We start from the raw sequence: 22,207 nt of genomic DNA on the forward strand, positions 1-22,207 counted from the left end.
TCTCTCTCAGTAGCCAATCAAGGAAACATATTTAAAAGGCTGAACAAGCACAGGTAGACAACCTTACAGTACTACAGAGCAATTTATGAAGGGAAGCTGCCTTACTATGTTGTGGTATGATACCTAATGATAACTATTAAAGTAACTGTATTAATTTTAATCAGATTTTGTGATTTTTGCAGAATTGGGTGTCACTTTTGGGGTTTGGGAGCAAATAAAAATTACCATTAAAACTAATGACAATTACATATTCAAGTTATGAGAATTCACCTTAACAAAGGGTTTGTCAGGAAGGCTAACTTCATAAGGCAGGAGAACACTATTATTGTAAACTATACACTATTACCTGTGCAAATTTCAATAGCATTACATTAGTTCATAGCTGGGTGCCAGCAGTGGAATCTTAATTTCCTTTCAAATGTTGATGCAGATTATGCTGTGTACTTTAGAAGTTGGTAACAGACTCAAGAAAAGATCTCTTTTTGTATCGTGGTGAGTCTTGTTTGCCCTGCATAGCTTCCCACAAGGGTGGGCTTGTGGTGGTCAAGAAATTTGGGTAGGTATCAGCCAATGATATTCTCTGCTCACTTGGTAATACTTTTAGGGTAGCCCAAACCAGACAGGTACTTGGAGATGAGAATGACTCAATGATGGCAGCACAGAATTGAATCTACACCGCAAGCAGAAGGCTGAATTGTTCAAACTGTCTCAGAAAGTAAGTCCTTTGACATGGAGTTGAATTTGGCTTCACGTGTGAGGTCCAAAGATATTAACATCACCGGGAACTTGAAGGACTCTTCTTTCAAAACAGTAAAACAGGGATCTCTAGGTCATGGAGGTTCGAATCCATGCTGCACTACATTAGGGACTTTTTTTCATATATATAAAAGTTTTTGCTAGCATTAAACTGCATATAATATGTAACTGCACTAGGAGCCTCTTTCTAAAGTATAGGCATGCAATGAAATGCTCTAAGGTAAATGAGTGGCCAAGGGGGTCTATGCAAAATTTGTCCTGAAACAGCTGTATTTCCAAAGAAAATGGAAAATGACTTTCTTTTCAGCTATCAATGGCTCTCAAACTGTGTCAGTCTGAGCTATGTCTCCCCATCATACAATGAAGTAGAGGTTTTAAGCAACAGGTTGTTTTGAGAAGCCCAATATTTCAAAGCATTCTTCCATGGGTAGCCAATGTAATGACAAATCCATCACTGACAGCAGACTTTGCTGTATCTGTACTTGCCACAACCTCACAGGTATGAATGGAAATAATGCATATTTCAATCCAATTGATGATAAACCCCAGGCCTGCAATATCATGTCACATAGATTTTTTTGAGTAACAAACTAACTCTTTGTCCAAGTTAAGGTGGGAAGTAGGGGCCAACAACTTCTGGGTATGTTTAATAGTTGTTTTTTTTTTTTGCAAATAATTTGACATCACTGAAAAAAAATGAAACTGCCAACCCCATTATAGTAATTTAATTCATTTATTTAACCCCGCTCCTACTTTGGACATGAGCTCCAATTTTGGGAGGAGCTTCCAATTGTATAGCTTCAACCAAACTGCCATCTAAAGAGACATAAAATGAACAAATCATGCAATAAAGTGCAAGCAAAACACGCAGATTTTTCATCAATAATAATTTCTAAGCGAATTAAAAAAAAAAAAAAAAAAAAGAAAAAACGGCGGTCTCTTAATCATATTGGAACGTACGGGAACAAATTTATAGATCCTTTCCGTATATCTCAGTCTAATATTCCCACTTAGTTATAAGAAGAAACGGTGAAAAGCGAGGGAGTGGTCGGTACGAGTCGAATTCGACACGGCGACGTTTATGTTCACTTTAAGATCTGTGAAGCATTTGACAAATTACGAATAATATTTAGACTGCGTCTTTTTATCAATATGTTAGAAGGAGAAGAATAACTTGTCTTTGAGGTATTGCTGGCTCCCCCCAGTACTTAAGCGTAACGTTTCTGTGATTGTTTTTGTTGTATTTCGGTTTTTGTTATTGTAAACGACAGACTTGCCCTCGCCTCGTTGTACCGAAGCCCCGGAGGGAGGAGAGGGAGACACAGCGGGCTATTGCATCACCAGCCTCGCCTCGAAGCGCAGGTTGCCAAGCATCGCGAATCGATGCAGACGGAAGCCCAGATGGTGTGAAGAGCACCGCATCTGCGCTCAAGCACCACAACAAAAGAGAGCTTTAGGCTCCTGCGTCCCTGCCGGGGCAGGGAGGGCGAGAGCGAGAGAGAGAGAGAGAGAGAGAGGGAGGGGGGCACTTCGGACGGCGACTGACGCGTCAGTGTGTGCAGCCGGCTGCAGAAATAATGTGAGCGCTGCTCCGCTGCTCCGCTGCTGTCTGCGCCGAGCTCCTACCATCACGGCCGCGAGTCCGGATCCAGTGGCTCGAGCGCGCGAGGAAGATGGCTGCCATCAAGATCCTAACGAGCACGGGTCTCTTGCTGGCGTTCTCTGCGTTGGGATTGCTGGCCATTGCCATTTGTACAGATTACTGGTACGAGACGGATGCGCGGCGGCACCGGGAGAGGTGTAAGAATTACGCGAACAAAAGAAATGATCCGGGATACATCTATATCTCCAGCCATAACCTCCCCCTGAGGATGCCGCCGAAGCAGGATGATGATCATCATCATGGGGATCATGTTGTGGAAGGCGAGCAGGTGGAAAGTGTGGGGGCTCGTCTGCCCCGAGTTAAACGGCATTTCCTGGCCCCCGCTCCAGCCATGGAATCCCACTGCAGTCGGCAGTTCAACTCCACCATCTCCGGGCTGTGGAGAAAGTGTCTTCGGGAAGGATTTGACTTGGAGACTGAAGATCTCATATATAAAGGTTGGCATTTTCAATGTGTGTGTTTACACGATCGCGACGTGTGCGCTTAACGGGTGACTCGCCACGGAATTACAAACAAAACAGTAGGCAAATATTTCATGGTTTAGCGTGTGAATAAGATCGCCTTTGTTGGGTGAGAGAGCAGTTTAGACGAAATGACACAAGCGCGACTGCTGTCATGTCATTTCTGCCCAGGGTTCCCAAACATCCCTGAATCCCGTGCCTTCGCTTCGGTAGGGATGATGATCGTGATTGTTTGGAACGTAAGCAGGAAAGCAGTAATCACCGTGTTTGGACAAATCAAATGGATAGTCAAAACGCAATTGGATAACACAGCGATCGGATTTTTTTTTACACGGAATGGGGATGTTTATTACATGACATGATGGCGATCTCCACGTTTAATCATCATGAGTGAGCAGTACCCGCGTCCGTGCGCTGACCGCTGTCCTGCCCAGGGCGCTTCCACTCGACGTGCGCTGGACTGGATCCGTCCGTGTGCCGCTGAGTTTCATTGCGATGATTGACAGGCGTTTTATTTGTCTGCCTGCAGAGCTCACTCTTCTTCTACTGAGTCAAAATCGGGTCGCGAATGCTTCATTTTTAATATAGGCAGTGTTGATTCTCAACAAGATGAATGCCTTATTTTATTTTTTTTTTTTATTTTATTTTATTTTATTTTATTTTATTTATTATGGACAGCTGGTAGCGTAGTGGTTAGTGCTACTGCCTTTGGATCTAAAGGTCGCAGGTTCGATCCCCACCTCCGGCTGTTCTACCCTTGAGCAAGGTACTTACCCTAAATTACTCCAGTAAAATTACCCGGATGGGTAATTGTACCTTTAACGCTGTAAGTCGCTTAGGAGAAAAGCGTCGGATAAATGTAACGGCAGTATTTACTTTATTTCCCGCACAAGCAATCTAGAAAGAAAGCACTGCGCTAATTAACGTATTTCTTCATCACTGATAGAAAACTAGTAACGCTGTGTTGCAGTAATTTTACAACGATTTATATATTTAAAAAAGGGATTTTCAGAGCTCCTGTTTTAAATAGTGCTTAGTATCTGAAGCCAGACATTTAGTCCCATCTTTTTAATTGGGCTCTAGAGTCTAGTCAATATTCATCTCCGTATTTGTTTCGTATCCTTAGTAAGATCACCCAGTGCTTCAACTTTCGATTGAAAATGTTGCTTTTAATTTAATGCTACGTTCTCATTAGAAGAACATGTCCCAGATTTAACCGGTTAAATCTTAACCAAGATGTTAATGAGAACATTTGCTTTATTTAATTGCTTACTGTGTGCAATACAATTGTATACCACCCAGGTCCACAATAAAATAGTCTTGCTATTGGTCTTGAATACTTATAAATACCGAAATAACCCTAAATGAATAGCTTTGTGAAGCTCACAACATGTCGTTTTTGTTGAGATTTGTCACAAAGGCCATGATGATCCGTATGTTGAGGCAGTTTTGTGGTTTTTAGCACCTTTTCTGTCAAGCCTCAGGGTTCTTATTATCCATGTCAAGAAGCTTTGGCATTGAGCTGCTCTTCCTCATTCCTGACTGACTTTTTTCTACTTTCACAAATACAGTATGTTGTCGAGACTATTAACACTAATCCCCGCCTCCCCCCTCCATGAATTCACGTTGCTTTTCTTGTGGCTAATGCACCTGCACAAGGCAATCTGGCCATTTCTCAGGTTTAGACAGCTGTTCTGTGTTGCTTTACAAACTAGATGTTAATGTCCTTATTGTTGAAACGCATAAATTAATTTCACTCACCTGTGTAGTTTCCTTTATAATTGTCATGTAGCTGCTACTCAAAGTTTGAGTCCTTATATATGGTGTTTCCAATATTCTTTGTCTGTGTGTGTGCGTGCGCGTGCGTGCGCGTGCGTGCAGGTATGAATATATGTACGGGTCCAAAAGAGAAAGTCTGTAGGTCCTTGGGTTTTGGCTGAGATGGTGGAATGAGCTCTCTTTCCCTCAGAACTGCTGATTCCCTCTCCTGCTCTAGTAACAGCTGCATGAATTTGCTTCTCATCTGTTGCGTTCATCTTTGTATTTCGCATTGGACGCTTAATTCTATAGTATGGTTCTTAATTCTAAATTCTTATTTATCTCCTACATGCCACAAACAAACAAACCATTGCTTTTTGAGAGATATGCTGTGCTTTGATGATCATTTCTGTATCTGTCTGTTCTGGAGTGTACTTTTGTTTACTCTGAGTTGTACATCATTTTTGAGGAAAGCATCTGCTAAATAAATAAATATAAATTTATGTGACTCACCAGTGTTTACTCTGAAGTAAAATCTGGAAAAACGATATGTGACAGTATATTTGAAACTAGTCCAACGTAATGTGTTACATTTTCTCTACCTAAAATTTTATAAATGCACTATATGGTCCATTTTAAATAAAACAAGCTTTCTGTATGTTAAGCAACAATATTCAAACTAATATGCGCTCTCATTCTGATCTGTTCACCGCTGGAAAAAGTTAAGTATCCTTTAGCCACATGCTACAGCATATTAAACGTTGTGTGACTCTTTATGACATTTGGGGTGCAACAAATTGTGGCACAGTCAGGGTGTCAGTGTGCTGGTGACAGTTTGTTTCAGTTCTTTCATGGAACCAGTGCTTCAGGTGAACAGGAATGTGTGACTGTGAAGTATGGTATTGCAGACATAGGATGCTTTACACAAGCAACTACACAGGAAGTTAGTTTGCTCCTATGTCCTCATCCACCTTACCATCATTCTTTCCTTACCTTCTCACATGTATATGCAGTACACATGAATGTCAGTCTTTGGGTGTTCTCCCCGTATTTGTGTGAGTTTCATCTGTTTTAAAATAGATAAAATTTTAATGTAGGTTTCAGTTAATACACACACACACACACACACACACACACTTTCTGAACCGCTTGTCTCTTACGGGGTCGCAGGGAACCAGAGGCTAACCTGGCAACTCAGGGCGTAAGGCTGGAGGGGGAGGGGACACACCCAGGACGGGACGCCAGTCCGTCGCAAGGCACCCCAGCCGGGACTCGAGCCCCAGACCCACCGGAGAGCAGGACCCGGTCCAACCCACTGCACCACCGTGCCCCCTATGGTTTCAGTTAATAATAATGCTAAAATAAAATACTTTAATTATAGTTATATCTGAGACCTTAGGCTTCCGGGACATGCTCCGGATCACTGTAGCCTTGGACAGGGCCAGCAGTAACTGAAAATGGATGGATGGATGAGACACAGTTTTTGCTGAAAGGCAAAATAATTTTTTCACATTTTTTGGTCCATCGCATATCCTGTTCTGCAGGGATCTAGTTACAAGAAATGTTAATGAATATTTACAACAAAAATGTGTGACTGTTCTGAATTGTTATGAATACAGATGGTTTTGAGGGCTTGGTGTCTCTGACAGGGTATTAGAAAATATTTCTAATTATTATTTAAAAAATGGGGGACACGGTGGTGCAGCGGGTTTGGCCGGGTCCCGCTCTCTGGCGGTTCTGGGCTTTGAGTCCTACTTGGGATGCCTTGCGATGGACTGGCGTCCCGTCCTGGGTGTGTCCCCCTCCCCCTCCAGCATTGCACCCTGTGTTGTTTAGGCTCTGGTTTGCTGTGACCCTGCTTGGAACAAGTGGTTTCAGCCAGTGAGTGTGTATTTCATACATTATAAAAGTATTAATTTTACTATGATTTAATCCATAAGTAGTAAAGAATATGGATGACAGTTTAATCTGAATGGCAAGTGCTTCCAAATGAGATATATATATTTTAATATACATACTGTAAATGATACATTCTAAGTATTTTTAGATTTGTAGCCAGCAAAAGTTTATTATTTAGTCACACATTCACTTATTAGTGCAGGGTCACAGCAAAAACTATATTAACTTTTTGTATATCAAACTGAAGACAGTGTCAGCCACACAAACAGCCATAATTTATTGTTTTTAGTTTTAGTGAATTAACCAGTTCCAGTTTTGGTTGCATTTTGCATTTTTCTCAAAGTTTATGTTGTGTAACAAGTATCGATAAGTGCTGTACTTAAGATGAAGATTATGGTTAATATTAATTTAGGTGAAACTTGAAAGCATAGTATTTCTAGAGGTCATTCTAAAGTATCTAATTTATATAATATAATCTGCTTTCATGGATTCAAATCCTAAACCTTGGTCTTTTTTTCTTTACAGGAATGTGTTTATGGCACTGTGACTTTTTTCATTAATAAAAGTTTTAATGTTGTATGGATCACAGCCTTAGAATATTATTCCTCTTTATGCTGTTTAACTTGTCAGTCATTGTTAAATTTTAATAGCACCATATTTCCTGATGACATCTTAATCAACAATAATTAGTCTTCAAGTCTTCTCATTATGCATTAGGTGAGGGATTGTGTGATAGCAACAACACTGCCACAGTAAACCAACTTGAACTCTAGCAGAGTCATTTCACTTTCTTTTACTTTAGTTGGCTGGTCTGTTTAGCTGCATCTAGAAATTTGTTTTATGATTAATAGTTTTTTTTTTTTTTTTTTGCACATGGTACATTTGAAATGAATTTTCACATAATTACCTTATTGCAATAAATACCTTATTTCAGTCCAAGATGTATTAAAATCTATTAAAATGAATGCATAAATTGTACTTTTGCTCTGATGTACGTTGCTTTGGACAAAAGCGTCTGCTAAATGAATAAATGTAAATGTAAAATCTGCCTTTTTAATTAGCCGATATGATTTTTTTTTCCACTTGTTTTCTTCTGTCATACCGTATGTAGATCAGTGTGAAATGAAACATTTTTAAACAAGAGCTTATACCAGTTTTAGCTGATTGAGTATACTTTCTTTTATTTACCATCCATCCATCTTCCTCCGCTTTTATCCGGGGCCGGGTCGCGGGGGCAGCAGTCCAAGCAGAGTACTCCAGACCTCCCTCTCCCCGCACACCTCCTCCAGTTCCTCTGGGGGAACCCCAAGGCGTTCCCAGGCCAGCCGGGAGACATAGTCTCTCCAACGTGTCCTGGGTCTGCCCCGAGGCCTCCTCCCAGTGGGACAAGCCCGGAGCACCTCCCCAGGGAGGCGTCCAGGAGGCATCCGGAACAGATGCCCGAGCCACCTCAACTGGCTCCTCTCGATGCGGAGGAGCAGCGGCTCTACTCCGAGCTCCTCCCGGGTGACTGAGCTCCTCACCCTATCCCTAAGGGTGCGCCCAGCCACTCTGCGGAGGAAACTCATTTCTGCCGCTTGTATCCGCGATCTCATTCTTTCGGTCATGATCCAGAGTTCATGACCATAGGTGAGGGTAGGAACGTAGATCGACCGGTAAATTGAGAGCTTCGCCTTACGACTCAGCTCCCTCTTCACCACAACAGACCGGTACAATGACCGCATTACTGCAGACGCCGCACCGATTCGTCTGTCGACCTGCCGCTCCATTTTTCCCTCACTCGTGAACAAGACCCCAAGATACTTAAACTCCTCCACTTGAGGGAGCAACTCCCCCCTAACCCGGAGGGAGCAATCCACCTTTTTCCGACTGAGAACCATGGCCTCGGATTTGGAGGTGCTGATTCTCATCCCCGCCGCTTCGCACTCGGCTGCAAACCTCCCCAGTGCACGCTGCAAGTCTTGACTTGATGAAGCCAACAGGACCACATCGTCCGCAAAAAGCAGAGACGAGATCTCGCGGCCACCAAAACAGACACCCTCCGTTCCCTGACTGCGCCTAGAAATTCTGTCCATAAAAATAATGAACAGAATCGGTGACAAAGGGCAGCCCTGGCGGAGTCCAACATGCACCGGGAACAGGTCTGACTTACTGCCGGCAATGCGAACCAAGCTCCTGCTCCGGTCATACAGGGAACGAACAGCCCGTAGCAACGAGCCCCGAACCCCATAATCCCGAAGCACCCCCCACAGGATGCCACGAGGGACACGGTCGAATGCCTTCTCCAGGTCCACAAAACACATATGGACTGGTTGGGCAAACTCCCACGAACCCTCCAACACCCTAGTGAGGGTATAGAGCTGGTCCAGTGTTCCACGGCCAGGGCGAAAACCGCATTGCTCCTCCTGAATCCGAGGTTCGACTATCGGTCGGATTCTCCTTTCCAGTACCCTGGCATAGACTTTCCCAGGGAGGCTAAGGAGTGTGATCCCCCTGTAGTTGGAACACAATCTCCGGTCCCCCTTCTTAAAAAGAGGGACCACCACCCCGGTCTGCCAGTCCAGAGGCACCGTTCCCGAACTCCACGCGATGCTGCAGAGGCGTGTCAGCCAAGACAGCCCCACAACATCCAGAGACTTGAGAAACTCGGGGCGGATCTCATCCACCCCCGGAGCCTTGCCACCGAGGAGTTTTTTGACTACCTCAGCAACTTCAGCCAGGGTAATGGACGAGTCCCCCTCCGAGTCCCCAGCCTCAGCTTCCTCTACGGAAGGCGTGTCGGAGGGATTGAGGAGATCCTCAAAGTACTCCTTCCACCGCCCGAGAACATCCTCAGCTGAGGTCAGCAGCGCACCACTTCCACTGTAAACAGTGTTCGTGGAACACCGCTTCCCCCCTCTGAGTCGCCGGACGGTTTGCCAGAATCTCTTTGAGGCCGACCGAAAGTCTTCCTCCATGGCCTCACCGAACTCCTCCCAAGCCCGAGTTTTTGCCGCGGCGACTGCCAGAGCCGCGCTCCGTTTGGCCCGTCGGTACCTGTCAGCTGCTTCAGGAGTCCCATGAGCCAGCCAGGCCCGATAGAACTCCTTCTTCAGCTTGACGGCATCCCTTACTTCCGGTGTCCACCACCGTGTTCGGGGATTGCCGCCGCGACAGGCACCGGAGACCTTATGGCCGCAGCTCCGAACAGCCGCACCGACAATGGAGGAGCGGAACATAGTCCATTCAGACTCAATGTCCCCCACCTCCCTCGGGACCTGGTTGAAGCTCTGTCGGAGGTGGGAGTTGAAGACCTCTCTGACAGGGGCCTCCGCCAAACGTTCCCAACAGACCCTCACTATGCGTTTGGGCCTGCCAGGTCTGTCCAGCTTTTTCCCCCGCCATCGAATCCAACTCACCACCAGGTGGTGATCAGTTGACAGCTCAGCCCCTCTCTTCACCCGAGTGTCCAAGACATATGGCCGAAGGTCAGAAGAAACGACTACAAAGTCGATCATCGACCTCCGACCTAGGGTGTCCTGGTGCCAAGTGCACTGGTGGACACCCTTATGCATGAACATGGTGTTCGTTATGGATAAACCGCGACTAGCACAGAAATCCAATAACAACTCACCGCTCGGGTTCAGATCAGGGAGGCCGTTCCTCCCAATCACGCCCCTCCAGGTATCACTGTCGCTGCCCACGTGGGCGTTAAAGTCCCCCAGTAGAACGACAGAGTCCCCAGTGGGAGCGCTTTCCAGCACGCCCCCCAGGGACTCTAAAAAGGCCGGGTACTCTACACTGCCGCTAGGCGCATAAGCACAAACGACAGTGAGAGACCGTTCCCTGACCCGAAGGCGTAGGGAGATGACCCTCTCATTCACCGGGGTAGACTCCAACACATGGCGGCTGAACTGGGGGGCTATTAATAAGCCCACACCAGCCCGCCGCCTCTCACCTTGGGCAACGCCAGAATAGTGGAGAGTCCACCCTCGATCGAGTAGAGTGGTTCCAGAACCCAAGCTGTGAGTGGAAGTGAGCCCGACTATATCTAGACGGTATCTCTCAACTTCCCGCACCAGCTCAGGCTCCTTCCCCGCCAGTGAGGTGACATTCCAAGTCCCAAAAACCAGAGTTGGCGCCCGAGGTTTGGGTCGGCCGGGCACTCGGCCCCGACCACCGCCCAAATCACAACGCACCGGCCCCTTATGGTTTCTCCTGCAGGTGGTGAGCCCACCGAAGAGCGGCTCCACGTTGTGGCTTCGGGCTGAGCCCGGCCAGGCCCCGTGGGCATAGACCTGGCCACCAGGCGCTCGCATGCGAGCCCCCCCCCCAGGCCTGGCTCCAGGGTGGGGCCCCGGTGACCCCATACCGGGCGGGGTAAACGGACGCCTTGATTTTTTTGTCATAAGGGGTTTTTGAACCGCGCTTTGTCTCGTCTGTCATCCAGGACCTGTCTGCCATGGGAGACCCTACCAGGGGCATGTAGCCCCAGACAACATAGCTCCTGGACTCATTCAGGCACTCAAACCCCTCCACCACGATAAGGTGGCGGTTCACGGAGGAGTCTTTTATTTACCCTTTTATTTAATTTTATTATTTTACTTATTTTGTGTGTATTGCTGCTCTATGTGATTGAGCACCATACTCTAGATGGCCCGAGAATGTGAAGAACAATCTCAGATTTAACAGAAGCATGGTGATGCAACGAATAGCGTAATTGTCTCACAGCACCTGGACAGAAGCGACGAATTTGTTTTGTTTGATAATTTTTTTAACAGTTTTGTCCTCTTTGCTTGTTTCTGTACTTATGATGCTTTAGTGTCCTAATATACTTGAATATTACATTAGCTTGACACTAGAAGGCTCAAATGTACCTAGACTTTAGCAGTAGCCACCTGTAATATGGCACAGGACATTGTTGCAATTTTACTCTTTTTTGGGCATTTATGAAAACAATTATAGTCTAAATACATATTTAAAGTATTTTGGACCCATAGACAAATTATGTTTGTAAAAGGCTTAAAAATAATTTAGTGGCATATTTTTTTTTATTTTTATTTAAATTTCTTTAAATTGCATATTGCTCATATAAGATATTTATAAGGAAGCAATTTCAATTTATTCCTTAAAGATATGAAAATCTTACCAAAATCAATATTATTTGTTTTTACAACCAAAAATAAGCAGTATCTGTCAGAAACCAGCCTTTTGGCAAAGGTTTGCAGAACTTCAGCCCTGAACCAACAGCAAAAGGTAAAGCAACAGCTAAAAGTCAGTCATAATTAAGACAAGAAGTTCTTTGAAAAGTGTTGTTTTCTCTTGTTCTTTTTGTCTCCTTCCTTGTCTGTCTCTTGCTGGACGCTGTGCACTTTGTGTTTACAGGGTTGATTCAGCGTTGCACACCAGTAAAGTACCACTACTCATCCTCTGTTCTTCCTCGAAATCTGCCCATCAACATAACCAAGACAATACGGCAGGACGAGTGGCACGCACTCCGTAAGTGGTGGCCGTCTCAGTGCCTTGTTTATCACTTGCTGGGCAGCCTGCCTTTCTCTGTGTGAATGTTGCACTATTAGTGCTAATTTAGACAAAGACAGATATGCCCTAACTCTGCACAGTTACCTAATGCAGTAAATGAGAAAATGAAATCTCACATGGTAAAGTGTGAGGCCTTCTGCTTTTGTAACCATCTTAGAAGATTAACTTAGTGTCATCAGGTGTATAAATTAAGTAACGCAGTAGTAAAGGACAAGAAATTGATAGATGTTCGCTGCTATAGTACCCTTCAACAAGAATTTCTCCAGTAAGATGCCCAGCTGTGTAACTAAACTATATAGTTTTGGATGAAGATATCAGCAAAGTAGATGTAAAGGCTGTTAACAGAACAATTTTTGAAATATTGAAATGTTATGATTGTTTTCCAAAACCAGGAGGTCTTCACTGTGGCGCACAGCATACGAGGTGAACATTTTTGAGTCACAAAAAGAAAAGTGTGTATAACTCCACATTTGATCTCCAGCTGCACACAGGTTTTAATAAAGTGAACATATGTTTTTTTATACTAAGTGCGCCTGAGGGTAGAGGAGGTGACTTGGAAGTAATTACACTCAAAATTCTAATTAACATAATTATCCTGTCAGTCGTGCTGCACATTTGCCGATATCGTTTTCAAGAATTCATGAAAAGACAACAGCTAACAAAATTTTATTAAAAGGATATTGCAGAATACATGAGTTTAAAATGCCATATCAACTCTTAAAACAACTTCTTCCTTCTTTTCCTATAGAAAATATCTAAGAAGCTCTTGTTAGATGTTTTACAAGAGTTTGTTAGATGTTAGATGAGCCTGAAGCAGGATTCAGTAAAAAAAAAAAAAAACAAACAAAATGATATTCCTCTGAATTTCAAAGAGATGAAGTAGATGAATATTACAATGAACATTTCTGAATGTTGAATGTAATGTACATGAAATGCAACTGATTTCATTCTTTCAAAGAGCATCTCACTAGAGGATGAAAATTATATGCTTTATAAGCTCAACTCTTTTCATGAATTGTTGAATAAAGTGATTTAATAAAATTAAAAACGAGTGCAACCTAAAATTCTGGAAAATTGAAGTGCATGATGGTTTAGCATGAAATACGAAGTAGATAACTAACTACCTTGATAAAATTTTAATGGGTTCTTCCCCGATAGATAGATAGATGGATAGATAGATAGACTTTCTCCTGCCTCCAGCCTCCTTGTCCTGTAGCACATGTCATAATTCACTCTGTCCTCCTGCTTTGTCCCCTGGGTCTCACTAGACCTCCGCAGAATGACAGCTGGCTTTATAGGCATGGCAGTATCCATCATTCTCTTTGGTTGGATCATTGGGGTGCTGGGCTGCTGTAAACAACACGACTTGATGCAGTATGTAGCAGGACTTCTTTTCCTCATGGGAGGTAAGAATGGAGTTTGCATGTGTACCGTTTCACACATCTTGTCCCTACTTTGCCTGGCAGAAGTGGTATTTTGTGCCGGCTCCTTTCCAGTTGCTCTTGAGAAGGGATAGGCCTGCTATTTGGCACTTTGCCTGTGCTTTGCTGTTTATTTCACAAGGGAGCAGGGTTGGCTACAGGGCGTTTGCTTCTCATAAACATAGCTATGAAGTGCTGTTGCTGATCATGGATTTATTTCCTTGCCTGAAACAAAAACGTGCCAGATTAAATCCATCTTATCACAGCTCTACAGGTGCATGGGGATACTCAATATTTTCACATGGAAGACACATTTAAAGCATTTAGTTATTTCTTAACTGCAAACCTCTTGATTAAGTCAGGGTGGCATGTGCCATAATTACTAATTTAAATGTTTTTTTAATTACTAATTTAACTGTTTTTCTTTTTGCATTTGTAATCGTGTCCACCCAGCCTTTGAGAAAAATAAGATGAATAGGTAGAAATGCAGCTTGATTGTAAACTGAATAAAATTCTGAGCTCTGGTGACCTCTCAGATTTATGAGGTGCTGACCTTCGTCATGACTGCATCCCACTTGGGTTTGAACTACTCTCAGCAAGTTGCAGTCTCATAAAGCTAAGTTGCACATCATCTGAAAAAAAGAAAAAAAAAAAACATCAACGAAATCCTGACATCCCCAACGTGGATATGATCCAAATCTTCAGTGTGCCCTGACATCCTATTCATAAACACAACAAACAGAAGAGGAGGCAACACACGTCCTCGCTAGAGTCTGTATCTATGCTGAATGAGGATAAATACCTTAACATTGAAGAAGTAGGCTCAACTCTCACTCTGTAGACCCAGAGAATGTGATGCACAGAAGTAGTCCTATCACCCCTGTATTCTTGCATCATGTACCACAGAACATGCCAAGGTTCACAAACACAAACTTTATCCAAGTTGACAAAACTCATGTAAAATGGTGTAAATTCTGAAGATTATGCTTTCTTGTGCTGTTCTCTCCAGTATCCTTGCAAGAGTACAGAGATAGGGGACAGTTCAATAGCCAGAAGAAAATCCACATTGTATCTCCGGAATCTGAGGCTTGACAACTGACCATAGACTCATCTCCGGTACCCTGGAATCATCTTTCCCAGAAAGACTGAGAAGCATCATCCTTTGTTAGAACAAATCCCCTTGTCCCCCCTCCCCCCGTTTTAAATCTTGAAATCACTACTCTTGTTTGCCAGTCCATAGGTGCTGCCCCAGCCTTCCATTCAAAATTGAAGATCCATTTTATCCAAGAAACCCCAACAGCATCCAATGCTTACAATATTTCTTGACAAATCTTTTTTACTTGTCCTGCCACTGCTGGAGCTGTCTCCCTGCCGCAGTGAAGTTAGCATTAGAAAGAGACTCTGATGCTTTAGGAAAATGTGGCATTACCCCCTAAATGGAAAGCTTTTTTACTGGGTTCAGGAATTCTTCAAAGTGTTTCTTCCACCTCCCAATGACACCCCCAAGCACAGTCAGTATAGCCTCATCCTTCCTGAGAAGATCTTGAATGATACTTTGCTTTTCTTTCCTTTGTTGCCAGACAATTTGGGAGATCCCTTTTCATGACCCCCAAAGGCCAGTCCTCATAACGTAACCTGACTCCTCTCCTCCCATATCCTTGCTTGGGCTTCTGCAACTGATGCTGCTGTTGCCTTTTTAACCTGTCTGTAACTTTCTGCTAAATCTCCAGGCCAGGAATGCACCGTAGGCTTCCTGGTTTAACCTGGAAGCTTCTTTTATCCCTGTAGGTTCTTGCTCTATTTCTCTGGCGGCCGACAACAGCCTTACATCCGCAACTTGTTAAAGCAGCCTGCATAATAGCAGCCTTGACCGGAATCCATTCACACTCCATGTCCCTGACTTCAGTCTAAATGCAAGAGGTGCTCATTTGGAGGTGGAAGTTAAAGACATTCCAAAGCAGAGACTCCATTAGGCATTCCCAGGATGTCCTTATTACTTCAATCAGCTTTCCTGGTCTGTATGGTGATCTCCCAAGCTCCCTGATTGTAGTGATTGGTTAACAGCTCAGAACACCTCTTCACCCTAGAGTCTATAGCAAATGGCCTCAGGTCAGAGATCAAAAGTGCAAAGTTGTGATTGACCTTTAACTTGTGATCTACCTAGTGCTTAAACATGGTGCTTGTTAAGTCCAATCCATAACATGCACAGAAGTCCAGAAATAATTCGTTGCTGGACTTCAGATCAGACGCACTGTTTTTTTTTGATTACGTCTGTCCAGGTTTCCTCACCGTTACCCACATGTGCATTGAAATCTCTTAGGACTGCACAGTTTTTGGGTGTTACCTCTCTGGCACTGGGTTTACTGTCTCTAGAAAGGCTCTATAGCATGCAAGCTTCCTTGGCAGGTAACCACTAATAACCATGAGTTTCCCCTAATGCAATTTGTATCCTCATCAGGCCTCTCTCTTGTTTACTGGAACAAGCTTTAACTGTACAGGACTCAGCCAATGAACCAGAGAAAGGGAGGGAACACCTCCAGTCAAAAAGTTTGGCATCAGGGTAAATAGTATGTGTGGAGCTCAAGCACTTGCCCTACTCACTGTGTGGTGACATTCCATATATCCCAAGAACCAGTTTGCATTGTTTTAGTGAAAGTTAAACAGATCTCTTCTGTTTTCACTCACTCCCCTATAGGCAGTGCACCTAACCCCCCGCTGTGACAGAGAACTAGGTCTTGGACAAGTGCAGCATTGGCAATCACGCCATGGTATCTTAAAGTCACATAAATCATGGACCAACTGTTTCATAGCAACGCCAAACAATATATGTATGTTTACCCATCTGAGTGCTTTTCAGTTACCGACCTCTGTTTTTTTGCACAACATCCTATAGTTAGAAACAAATTGAATCCGTTTGGTGGCTTCATATCCCATCCAGTTTCTGTTTTGTGCTTGCTAGCATAATCCAGTTTTATAAACTTTACATATGTCAAGCTCTCCTTTAATACACATACACATATCTTGCAGAAGGCTAATTTTTTTAAAAAAATTAAGGTCTTTTAAAGGGTGTTGAGATGTTTTTTTATGGTTTGTATACTGAAACTGATCTGTTAATTTTAAAATGTATTGATTAATTTCAGTATATTAATGGCTTGATGGAAATATGAAACAATCTCATGATTGGTCAAAGTAACCTAAATAATTAAAATATTTAACTTTGCAGTTCATATGGCTGTTATTGTGTGAGAATCTTAGATCTTCTGCCTCATTTTGGGGAAGTTGATAGATGAGGAAAGATTTGTAAGCAAGAATTATGCTTTGGAAACACTTGCAAGTAACTGATTTTTTAATATGTTAATTGTTATTTAATTTGGTAGTGTTTTTTTCACTGTAAATAACCGTATCACCTTCACCTCAATGTTTCATGCATTCTGTTGCCTCTCAGCTATTCCATAATATCCAAACCTTACCTAGTGGTTTGTGAGCCCATAGTCTTTTTACATGTGGTATGGCCAGGCTACACTGGTTACCCACCCACTCGGTTCTCGCCGGTGAATACCAACCGTCGATCTGCTTTCCAGTGAATACAGTCTGGACTGATGCTCATATTACAATTTAGATCTTTTAAGTCTATTTTATGGATCCCGTTTTGTCTCACTGTGGATGTAGAGTGACCCCACCAGGAATATAAAGCTCTAGATAGCGTTGCTCTCAGAATCCCTTGCACAAGGCTCTCTATCATGGTAAGGTTTGCGATCCATACAGAAGAAAATGTTAACTGTTACTATGCTAATTCTTAAATGCAAATAATTTTAAAATTCATATGAACCATTATCAATACGAAAAATAGAACCATGCTAAATATTTGAGCACAAGAAATGTTGTTATTACTACTGTTATTACTATTACTGAGCCATTTTTTCCTGTTAAAACTCATTTGACACAGTTAATGTTTGAATTGAAATATTCACCAGTGAAACTAAGTGACTGCCTTTTGAGAGTTTAGATTAGCCACCTGTCAAACATGCCTAAGCATGGCATCCATTGTAATACTGTCATTATGAACTGGGGCTCCATCAATAAGAATGTGCGAGGCCTGTCCATCTCAGATAAATATTGGGTTTGTGGGAATATTGTGTTTATAGTGGATATGACACAATTCTACTGACAATTGGTGAATGAGGACAACATCATGTGGAAGGAATGTGGTGCTATAATTTCACAATGGAATTTTTTTTTTTTTTTTTTGAATATGGGTGAAATTCCTGAGCTGAGTGAGCACTTTAATGAGTGTTTTCACCTTGCCAATCTGTGGAATTCCCTTTCCAAGACTGTCGGGGAATCACCTACTCTATGCAGGTTTTAATGTAAACTTAATATTTACATTTTTAGAATTGCTTTTAATAAAATGTGTTATTTTCTCTCTGATCATTTGTTTTACTATTATTTTCTCCTTATATTGTGCTTTTCTGATGTCTTAGTGTCATTTTGTATTCTGTGGATTTCTATGATTAATTTCTTATTTTGTTCTTTCACTGATGCCATTATCAGTTAACCCCTCTTTTTTGTCTTCAAAATGCATTTTAGTCATCGTATCATTATTTACGTAGTTATGGTGCCATCTACTGGATAAACATTATTATTGTTGTTGTTATTATTATTATTATTGAATGTGGATATTTATTAGGTTTATGATTTATTATTACTGATTTATGTTTACCATATATTTCAGATAAATCCAACAGGTTTCACAAATGATCTACAGTCAGCATTACACTTTTTATTTAACTGACACTTTTTCCGAAAAGAGACTTGCAGCAGTAACTTGCAGTTATTTGCACATTTATACATCTGGGTAACTTTTACTTTAGCAGTTCAGGGTAAGTAATTTAATCAAGCCTACCACATCAGTAGATGGGATTTAAAACCAGGTCCTGCAGCAGCTCTAAATATTTTGCTACCTGCACCCCTGTTATTCTACAGATGTAAAGATAACTACACTTCTAAATTTACCTGTGGAATGCAAGATCTGGCTCTAAATTTCTAAAGAAAATGAAACGTGTGCTCTCTTCAAAGAATGCAGTTTCTGAGCTGAGAACATAAAGCTACAATAATTCCTTGTCAACATTTTTGGAAAAAAAAAGAGAGCAAAGTTGGCTCAAACAGACTGGTCAGCTGTTAAACAGGCTTGAGAGCAAAATTTAAATGGTGATAAAAATATGCATGCAATTCTTGTTTTTCTGTACTACTAATCTTTCTTTGTAGGTTTCTTAGGTTTGTAATTAATTTTCTTTCCCGATCTGGTGTCTCCCACAGGAACATGCTGCATTATCTCCCTGTGTACCTGTGTGGCAGGGATCAATTTCGAACTGTCCCGTTATCCACGATACATGTATGGATTACCAGAGGACATCAGTCATGGGTATGGCTGGTCCATGTTTTGTGCCTGGGGAGGGCTGGGCCTCACCCTTCTGGCTGGATTTCTGTGTACACTGGCCCCATCCCTTACTGCTCCCCGCACGATGGTTCACAAGCCCAGGCAAGAAAATGGCAGTGTCTGACCACGGACGTAGCCTTGCACTTGTCTGACTCCTGGCTCCCGAATCATTTCCTTCCAAGACATTCCTAATGTAAACAGTTCTGTCAGGAGCAAGAAGTGGGCAAAGTGCTGTACTATTGCTGAACTCAAGAAGCACTCGCACATAACAGACCAACAGGACCCGCAGTTCTTTGGGGCATACTGCTCGACCTAAAGTGGACAGATATAAGGATGCTGTTATGAAGAGGTATTCTCTTAAAATGGTGCTGTCTCCCTTTGTACCCATTTTGTGTCTCACCACAAATTGTATATGTAAAAAGACACGATTTCAGTATTAAAGAAACCCAAACAAAACAATACGTATAGAATTAAGTTGTCTTCTAGTTGGGTGGACTGTACTGTGCTTGTTATTGCCTGGAAAATACAAAAAGGAGATACTAACCAAATAAATTATGCTGGCATAACGTTCAACCTTGATGGATGTTACAAATATTTGAATAATACATTTTTTAAATGATTTTGAACAACTGATAATTCCAAAAATACCTGAAACCTTGACAGTGGTTCTGCTGGTAGCGGAAGAGCACAAAACACAAAGGTAATACTGAAATATAAAATTACAATTTTAAACTTTAAAGGGCAACTTCTTTGCTTCCAGGGTAAAGTTTGTGTACATGCATTTCTGGATTGATGTTAATTTTTTTTGTTGAATGCTTGTTTCCATAGTAATAATGTCATTTTAATGGAACCTTGACTATGTGGTGGTTTCCTGGAAGTAAAGATGATTGTGCCCTTGGGGTTGAATCACAGTTTTCCTAAAACATAAAAAGCCCAAACTATTGGCATGTATCCAAGAAAAATCAAGGTTCCATTAACAGTGTTTACGTAAGGAATTATCTTTTCTTTCTCAGGTTACGAAGAAGAGTTATGGGTTTCAATGCATTTAATTGTATTTACAATGTAAAAAGTATACCAGTATGTTATTGCAAATAGCCTGATTAGTTTCCTCCCTGGGTCCATCCTTCTCCAGCAAACATGATCACTGTACTTTATATCATACATTTATTATAAACCAACAAAGGGAATTTACACTTACAGTATCGAGAACAGCAAGCCCTCAGTTTGAGCCACCTCGAAAAACCTTGTTAAAGTGAGATATCACATAAATGAATGTCTGTACACAGCAAATTTTGTTTAGTTTTTTTTAAAACTTTGTTAAATTTCTCTTGATCTTTGTGACTTATCTGCCTTGACACCTTTTGACAAATTCTGCCCTCGTGCTTATCATTGTCTCTTAATGGTGTACAATTCATCGTTGTTTTCTTTGGGTTAAAATAATACTTTATATTCCGGTAGTCTTCAAGATAGATTTTTAAAAATATTGTGTACGTATGTGGAAAATAACAGAAAAGCTTTGCATGATTTTAAGAGGTTACTATTTTTGAAATTGCTTCAAAAGGTGCCAAAGAAGTTAAATTCATTGCACACTTCACCTAGGTTTTGACCGTCTCCTCTTTAACAAGAAGCACATCTTAAAGGAGTTAAAATTCATTTGGAGGTAGGCAGAGCAGTCAAGAACAATAGTCAAGGACAATACTCAAGTATCAGCTCAAAAAGCTACTAACTCGTCTTACTTTGACTCATATTATGCTTTTCAATGTTTTGAATGATAAACAATGTTAGTAGTTTCAATATACAGTTTTATTCTTGGAAAATTATATTTTTATATATCTTTTCAATAAATAAAATAATCTGTGCCAATAAAATTAGATACTGTTAATTAGATCAATCAAGAACAAAACAATTTTAAGACCACATTCTGTTAGATGTTACAAACAATTATTTATTTTGTCCAAGGCAACGCACATTATCAGGTTTATACAATAAACTAGTCACAATTACTTAATGATTCATATAGCAGGGTAATTTTTGCTGGAGCATTTTGTGACAACAACTTTGCTCAAGGGTACTATACTCACTCATTCAAAAGAACATAAAGTTCATTTGAGACCTTCATCCAAACCAAATTAAAACTGGCAGAAGCAAGATTCAGACTGACAGTCTTCACGTTACAAGGCATTATTCCTAACCACTACACCATCAACTGTTCCATAAAAAAATCCCAGACACAAAGTAAAAGTAAAACTATCCAAATAAGTAAATAAAAAAGAACAGTCATTACAGTTCCTCAAAATCGAAAAAAAAGTTTTAACCCTATAGGGTTAGACACAATCAATGAAACTGCTTTCTTTATTCAAGTTTAATGAACTGTTAATTATCTTGCAAGGCAATGGTTAATTTAGGGCATCAAAATTAGACATTATTGAAAGCATTAGACTGAACCCAGGTTAGACAGCTAGTCTGCTGCAGCTTGGTAAATGCCACCTAACTTAATTATTAAATGATAATTCTATTTCTAACCTTCATATTTTTCATGGCTAGAAAAGAAGTTGAACTTGTAACAGGCAAAGTGTAACCTGTTTCAGATTGGATGTGCAGTTCATGTATACTGAGAATAACATCCTTCGGCAGAAGAAGATGACAACACACTTATGAAATGTAAGTGTATGTATAGTGAGCATTTCAGGAAGAACACTCACCCATAAAAAGACTGCTGCTTCCACTGGGAAGTTGTGGTGTGCCATACAGAGGAAAAGGACTGATAAAGGATTGCCCAGCTTAACTTTAAAATCAGGAAAGGTCATTGCATTATTCATAAGTTACATTCATCAGCAAATTGCAATAAATACCAAAAAAGTTCAAAGAATTAGTTCTCAAAGATTTGTCGTAATATTACTGCAGGAGAATAATTGCCATACCACTACCTGTTTACAGTGTTTTAGTAAGTGGAATCCAACAAGATGAAATAAAATTAAATGTATTGATAAATAATGATTCAGGCAGGGATTTTTACAGTCACTCATGCTACAATAGGATTCTAATGCTATTTTGTAACACAGTTACATCTGGTTCCATGTCTCAAAAAGATGTTTTGATGATTTCATCCTTGCACAATATTTTTAACCCTCACCCTAACTTATCAAAACACTGTCTCACAATCTGAACAACCACTGACAAATTTTCAAAGACCTCTTTTCCATTTTTTTGAATGAGAACTTGGTTGTTGTGATGGTTGCTATTGAAAGTGTATAGTACTATGGTGGCTAAAAGCAGAACTTATTTATATGTA

The 22,207-nt window shown here is 41.5% G+C and overlaps 1 protein-coding gene across 1 annotated transcript; it reads left to right on the forward strand.

Moving 5' to 3' along the window:
• Nucleotides 1–2,290: 2,290 nt before the first annotated feature.
• Nucleotides 2,291–19,652, forward strand: tmem276b (transmembrane protein 276b). Its single transcript, XM_018763393.2, has 4 exons — nucleotides 2,291–2,856; nucleotides 11,902–12,015; nucleotides 13,326–13,463; nucleotides 18,795–19,652. The coding sequence occupies exons 1-4, from the start codon at nucleotides 2,430–2,432 to the stop codon at nucleotides 19,037–19,039; spliced, it is 924 nt and encodes a 307-aa protein (XP_018618909.1). The 5' UTR covers nucleotides 2,291–2,429; the 3' UTR covers nucleotides 19,040–19,652.
• The last annotated feature ends 2,555 nt before the right edge of the window (nucleotides 19,653–22,207 follow it).

Source organism: Scleropages formosus, chromosome 11 (assembly GCF_900964775.1).
Source record: "Scleropages formosus chromosome 11, fSclFor1.1, whole genome shotgun sequence".
In the NCBI taxonomy this organism is placed as follows: Eukaryota; Metazoa; Chordata; class Actinopteri; order Osteoglossiformes; family Osteoglossidae; genus Scleropages; species Scleropages formosus.

Excerpts from the sequence above, each read along its gene's own strand:
- tmem276b (XM_018763393.2), top strand. The coding sequence starts at position 2,430 with ATGGCTGCCATCAAGATCCTAACGAGCACGGGTCTCTTGCTGGCGTTC. Across the intron at positions 12,016-13,325 it reads GGACGAGTGGCACGCACTCC|ACCTCCGCAGAATGACAGCT; the intron begins GTAAGTGGTGGC and ends GGGTCTCACTAG. Across the intron at positions 13,464-18,794 it reads ACTTCTTTTCCTCATGGGAG|GAACATGCTGCATTATCTCC; the intron begins GTAAGAATGGAG and ends TGTCTCCCACAG.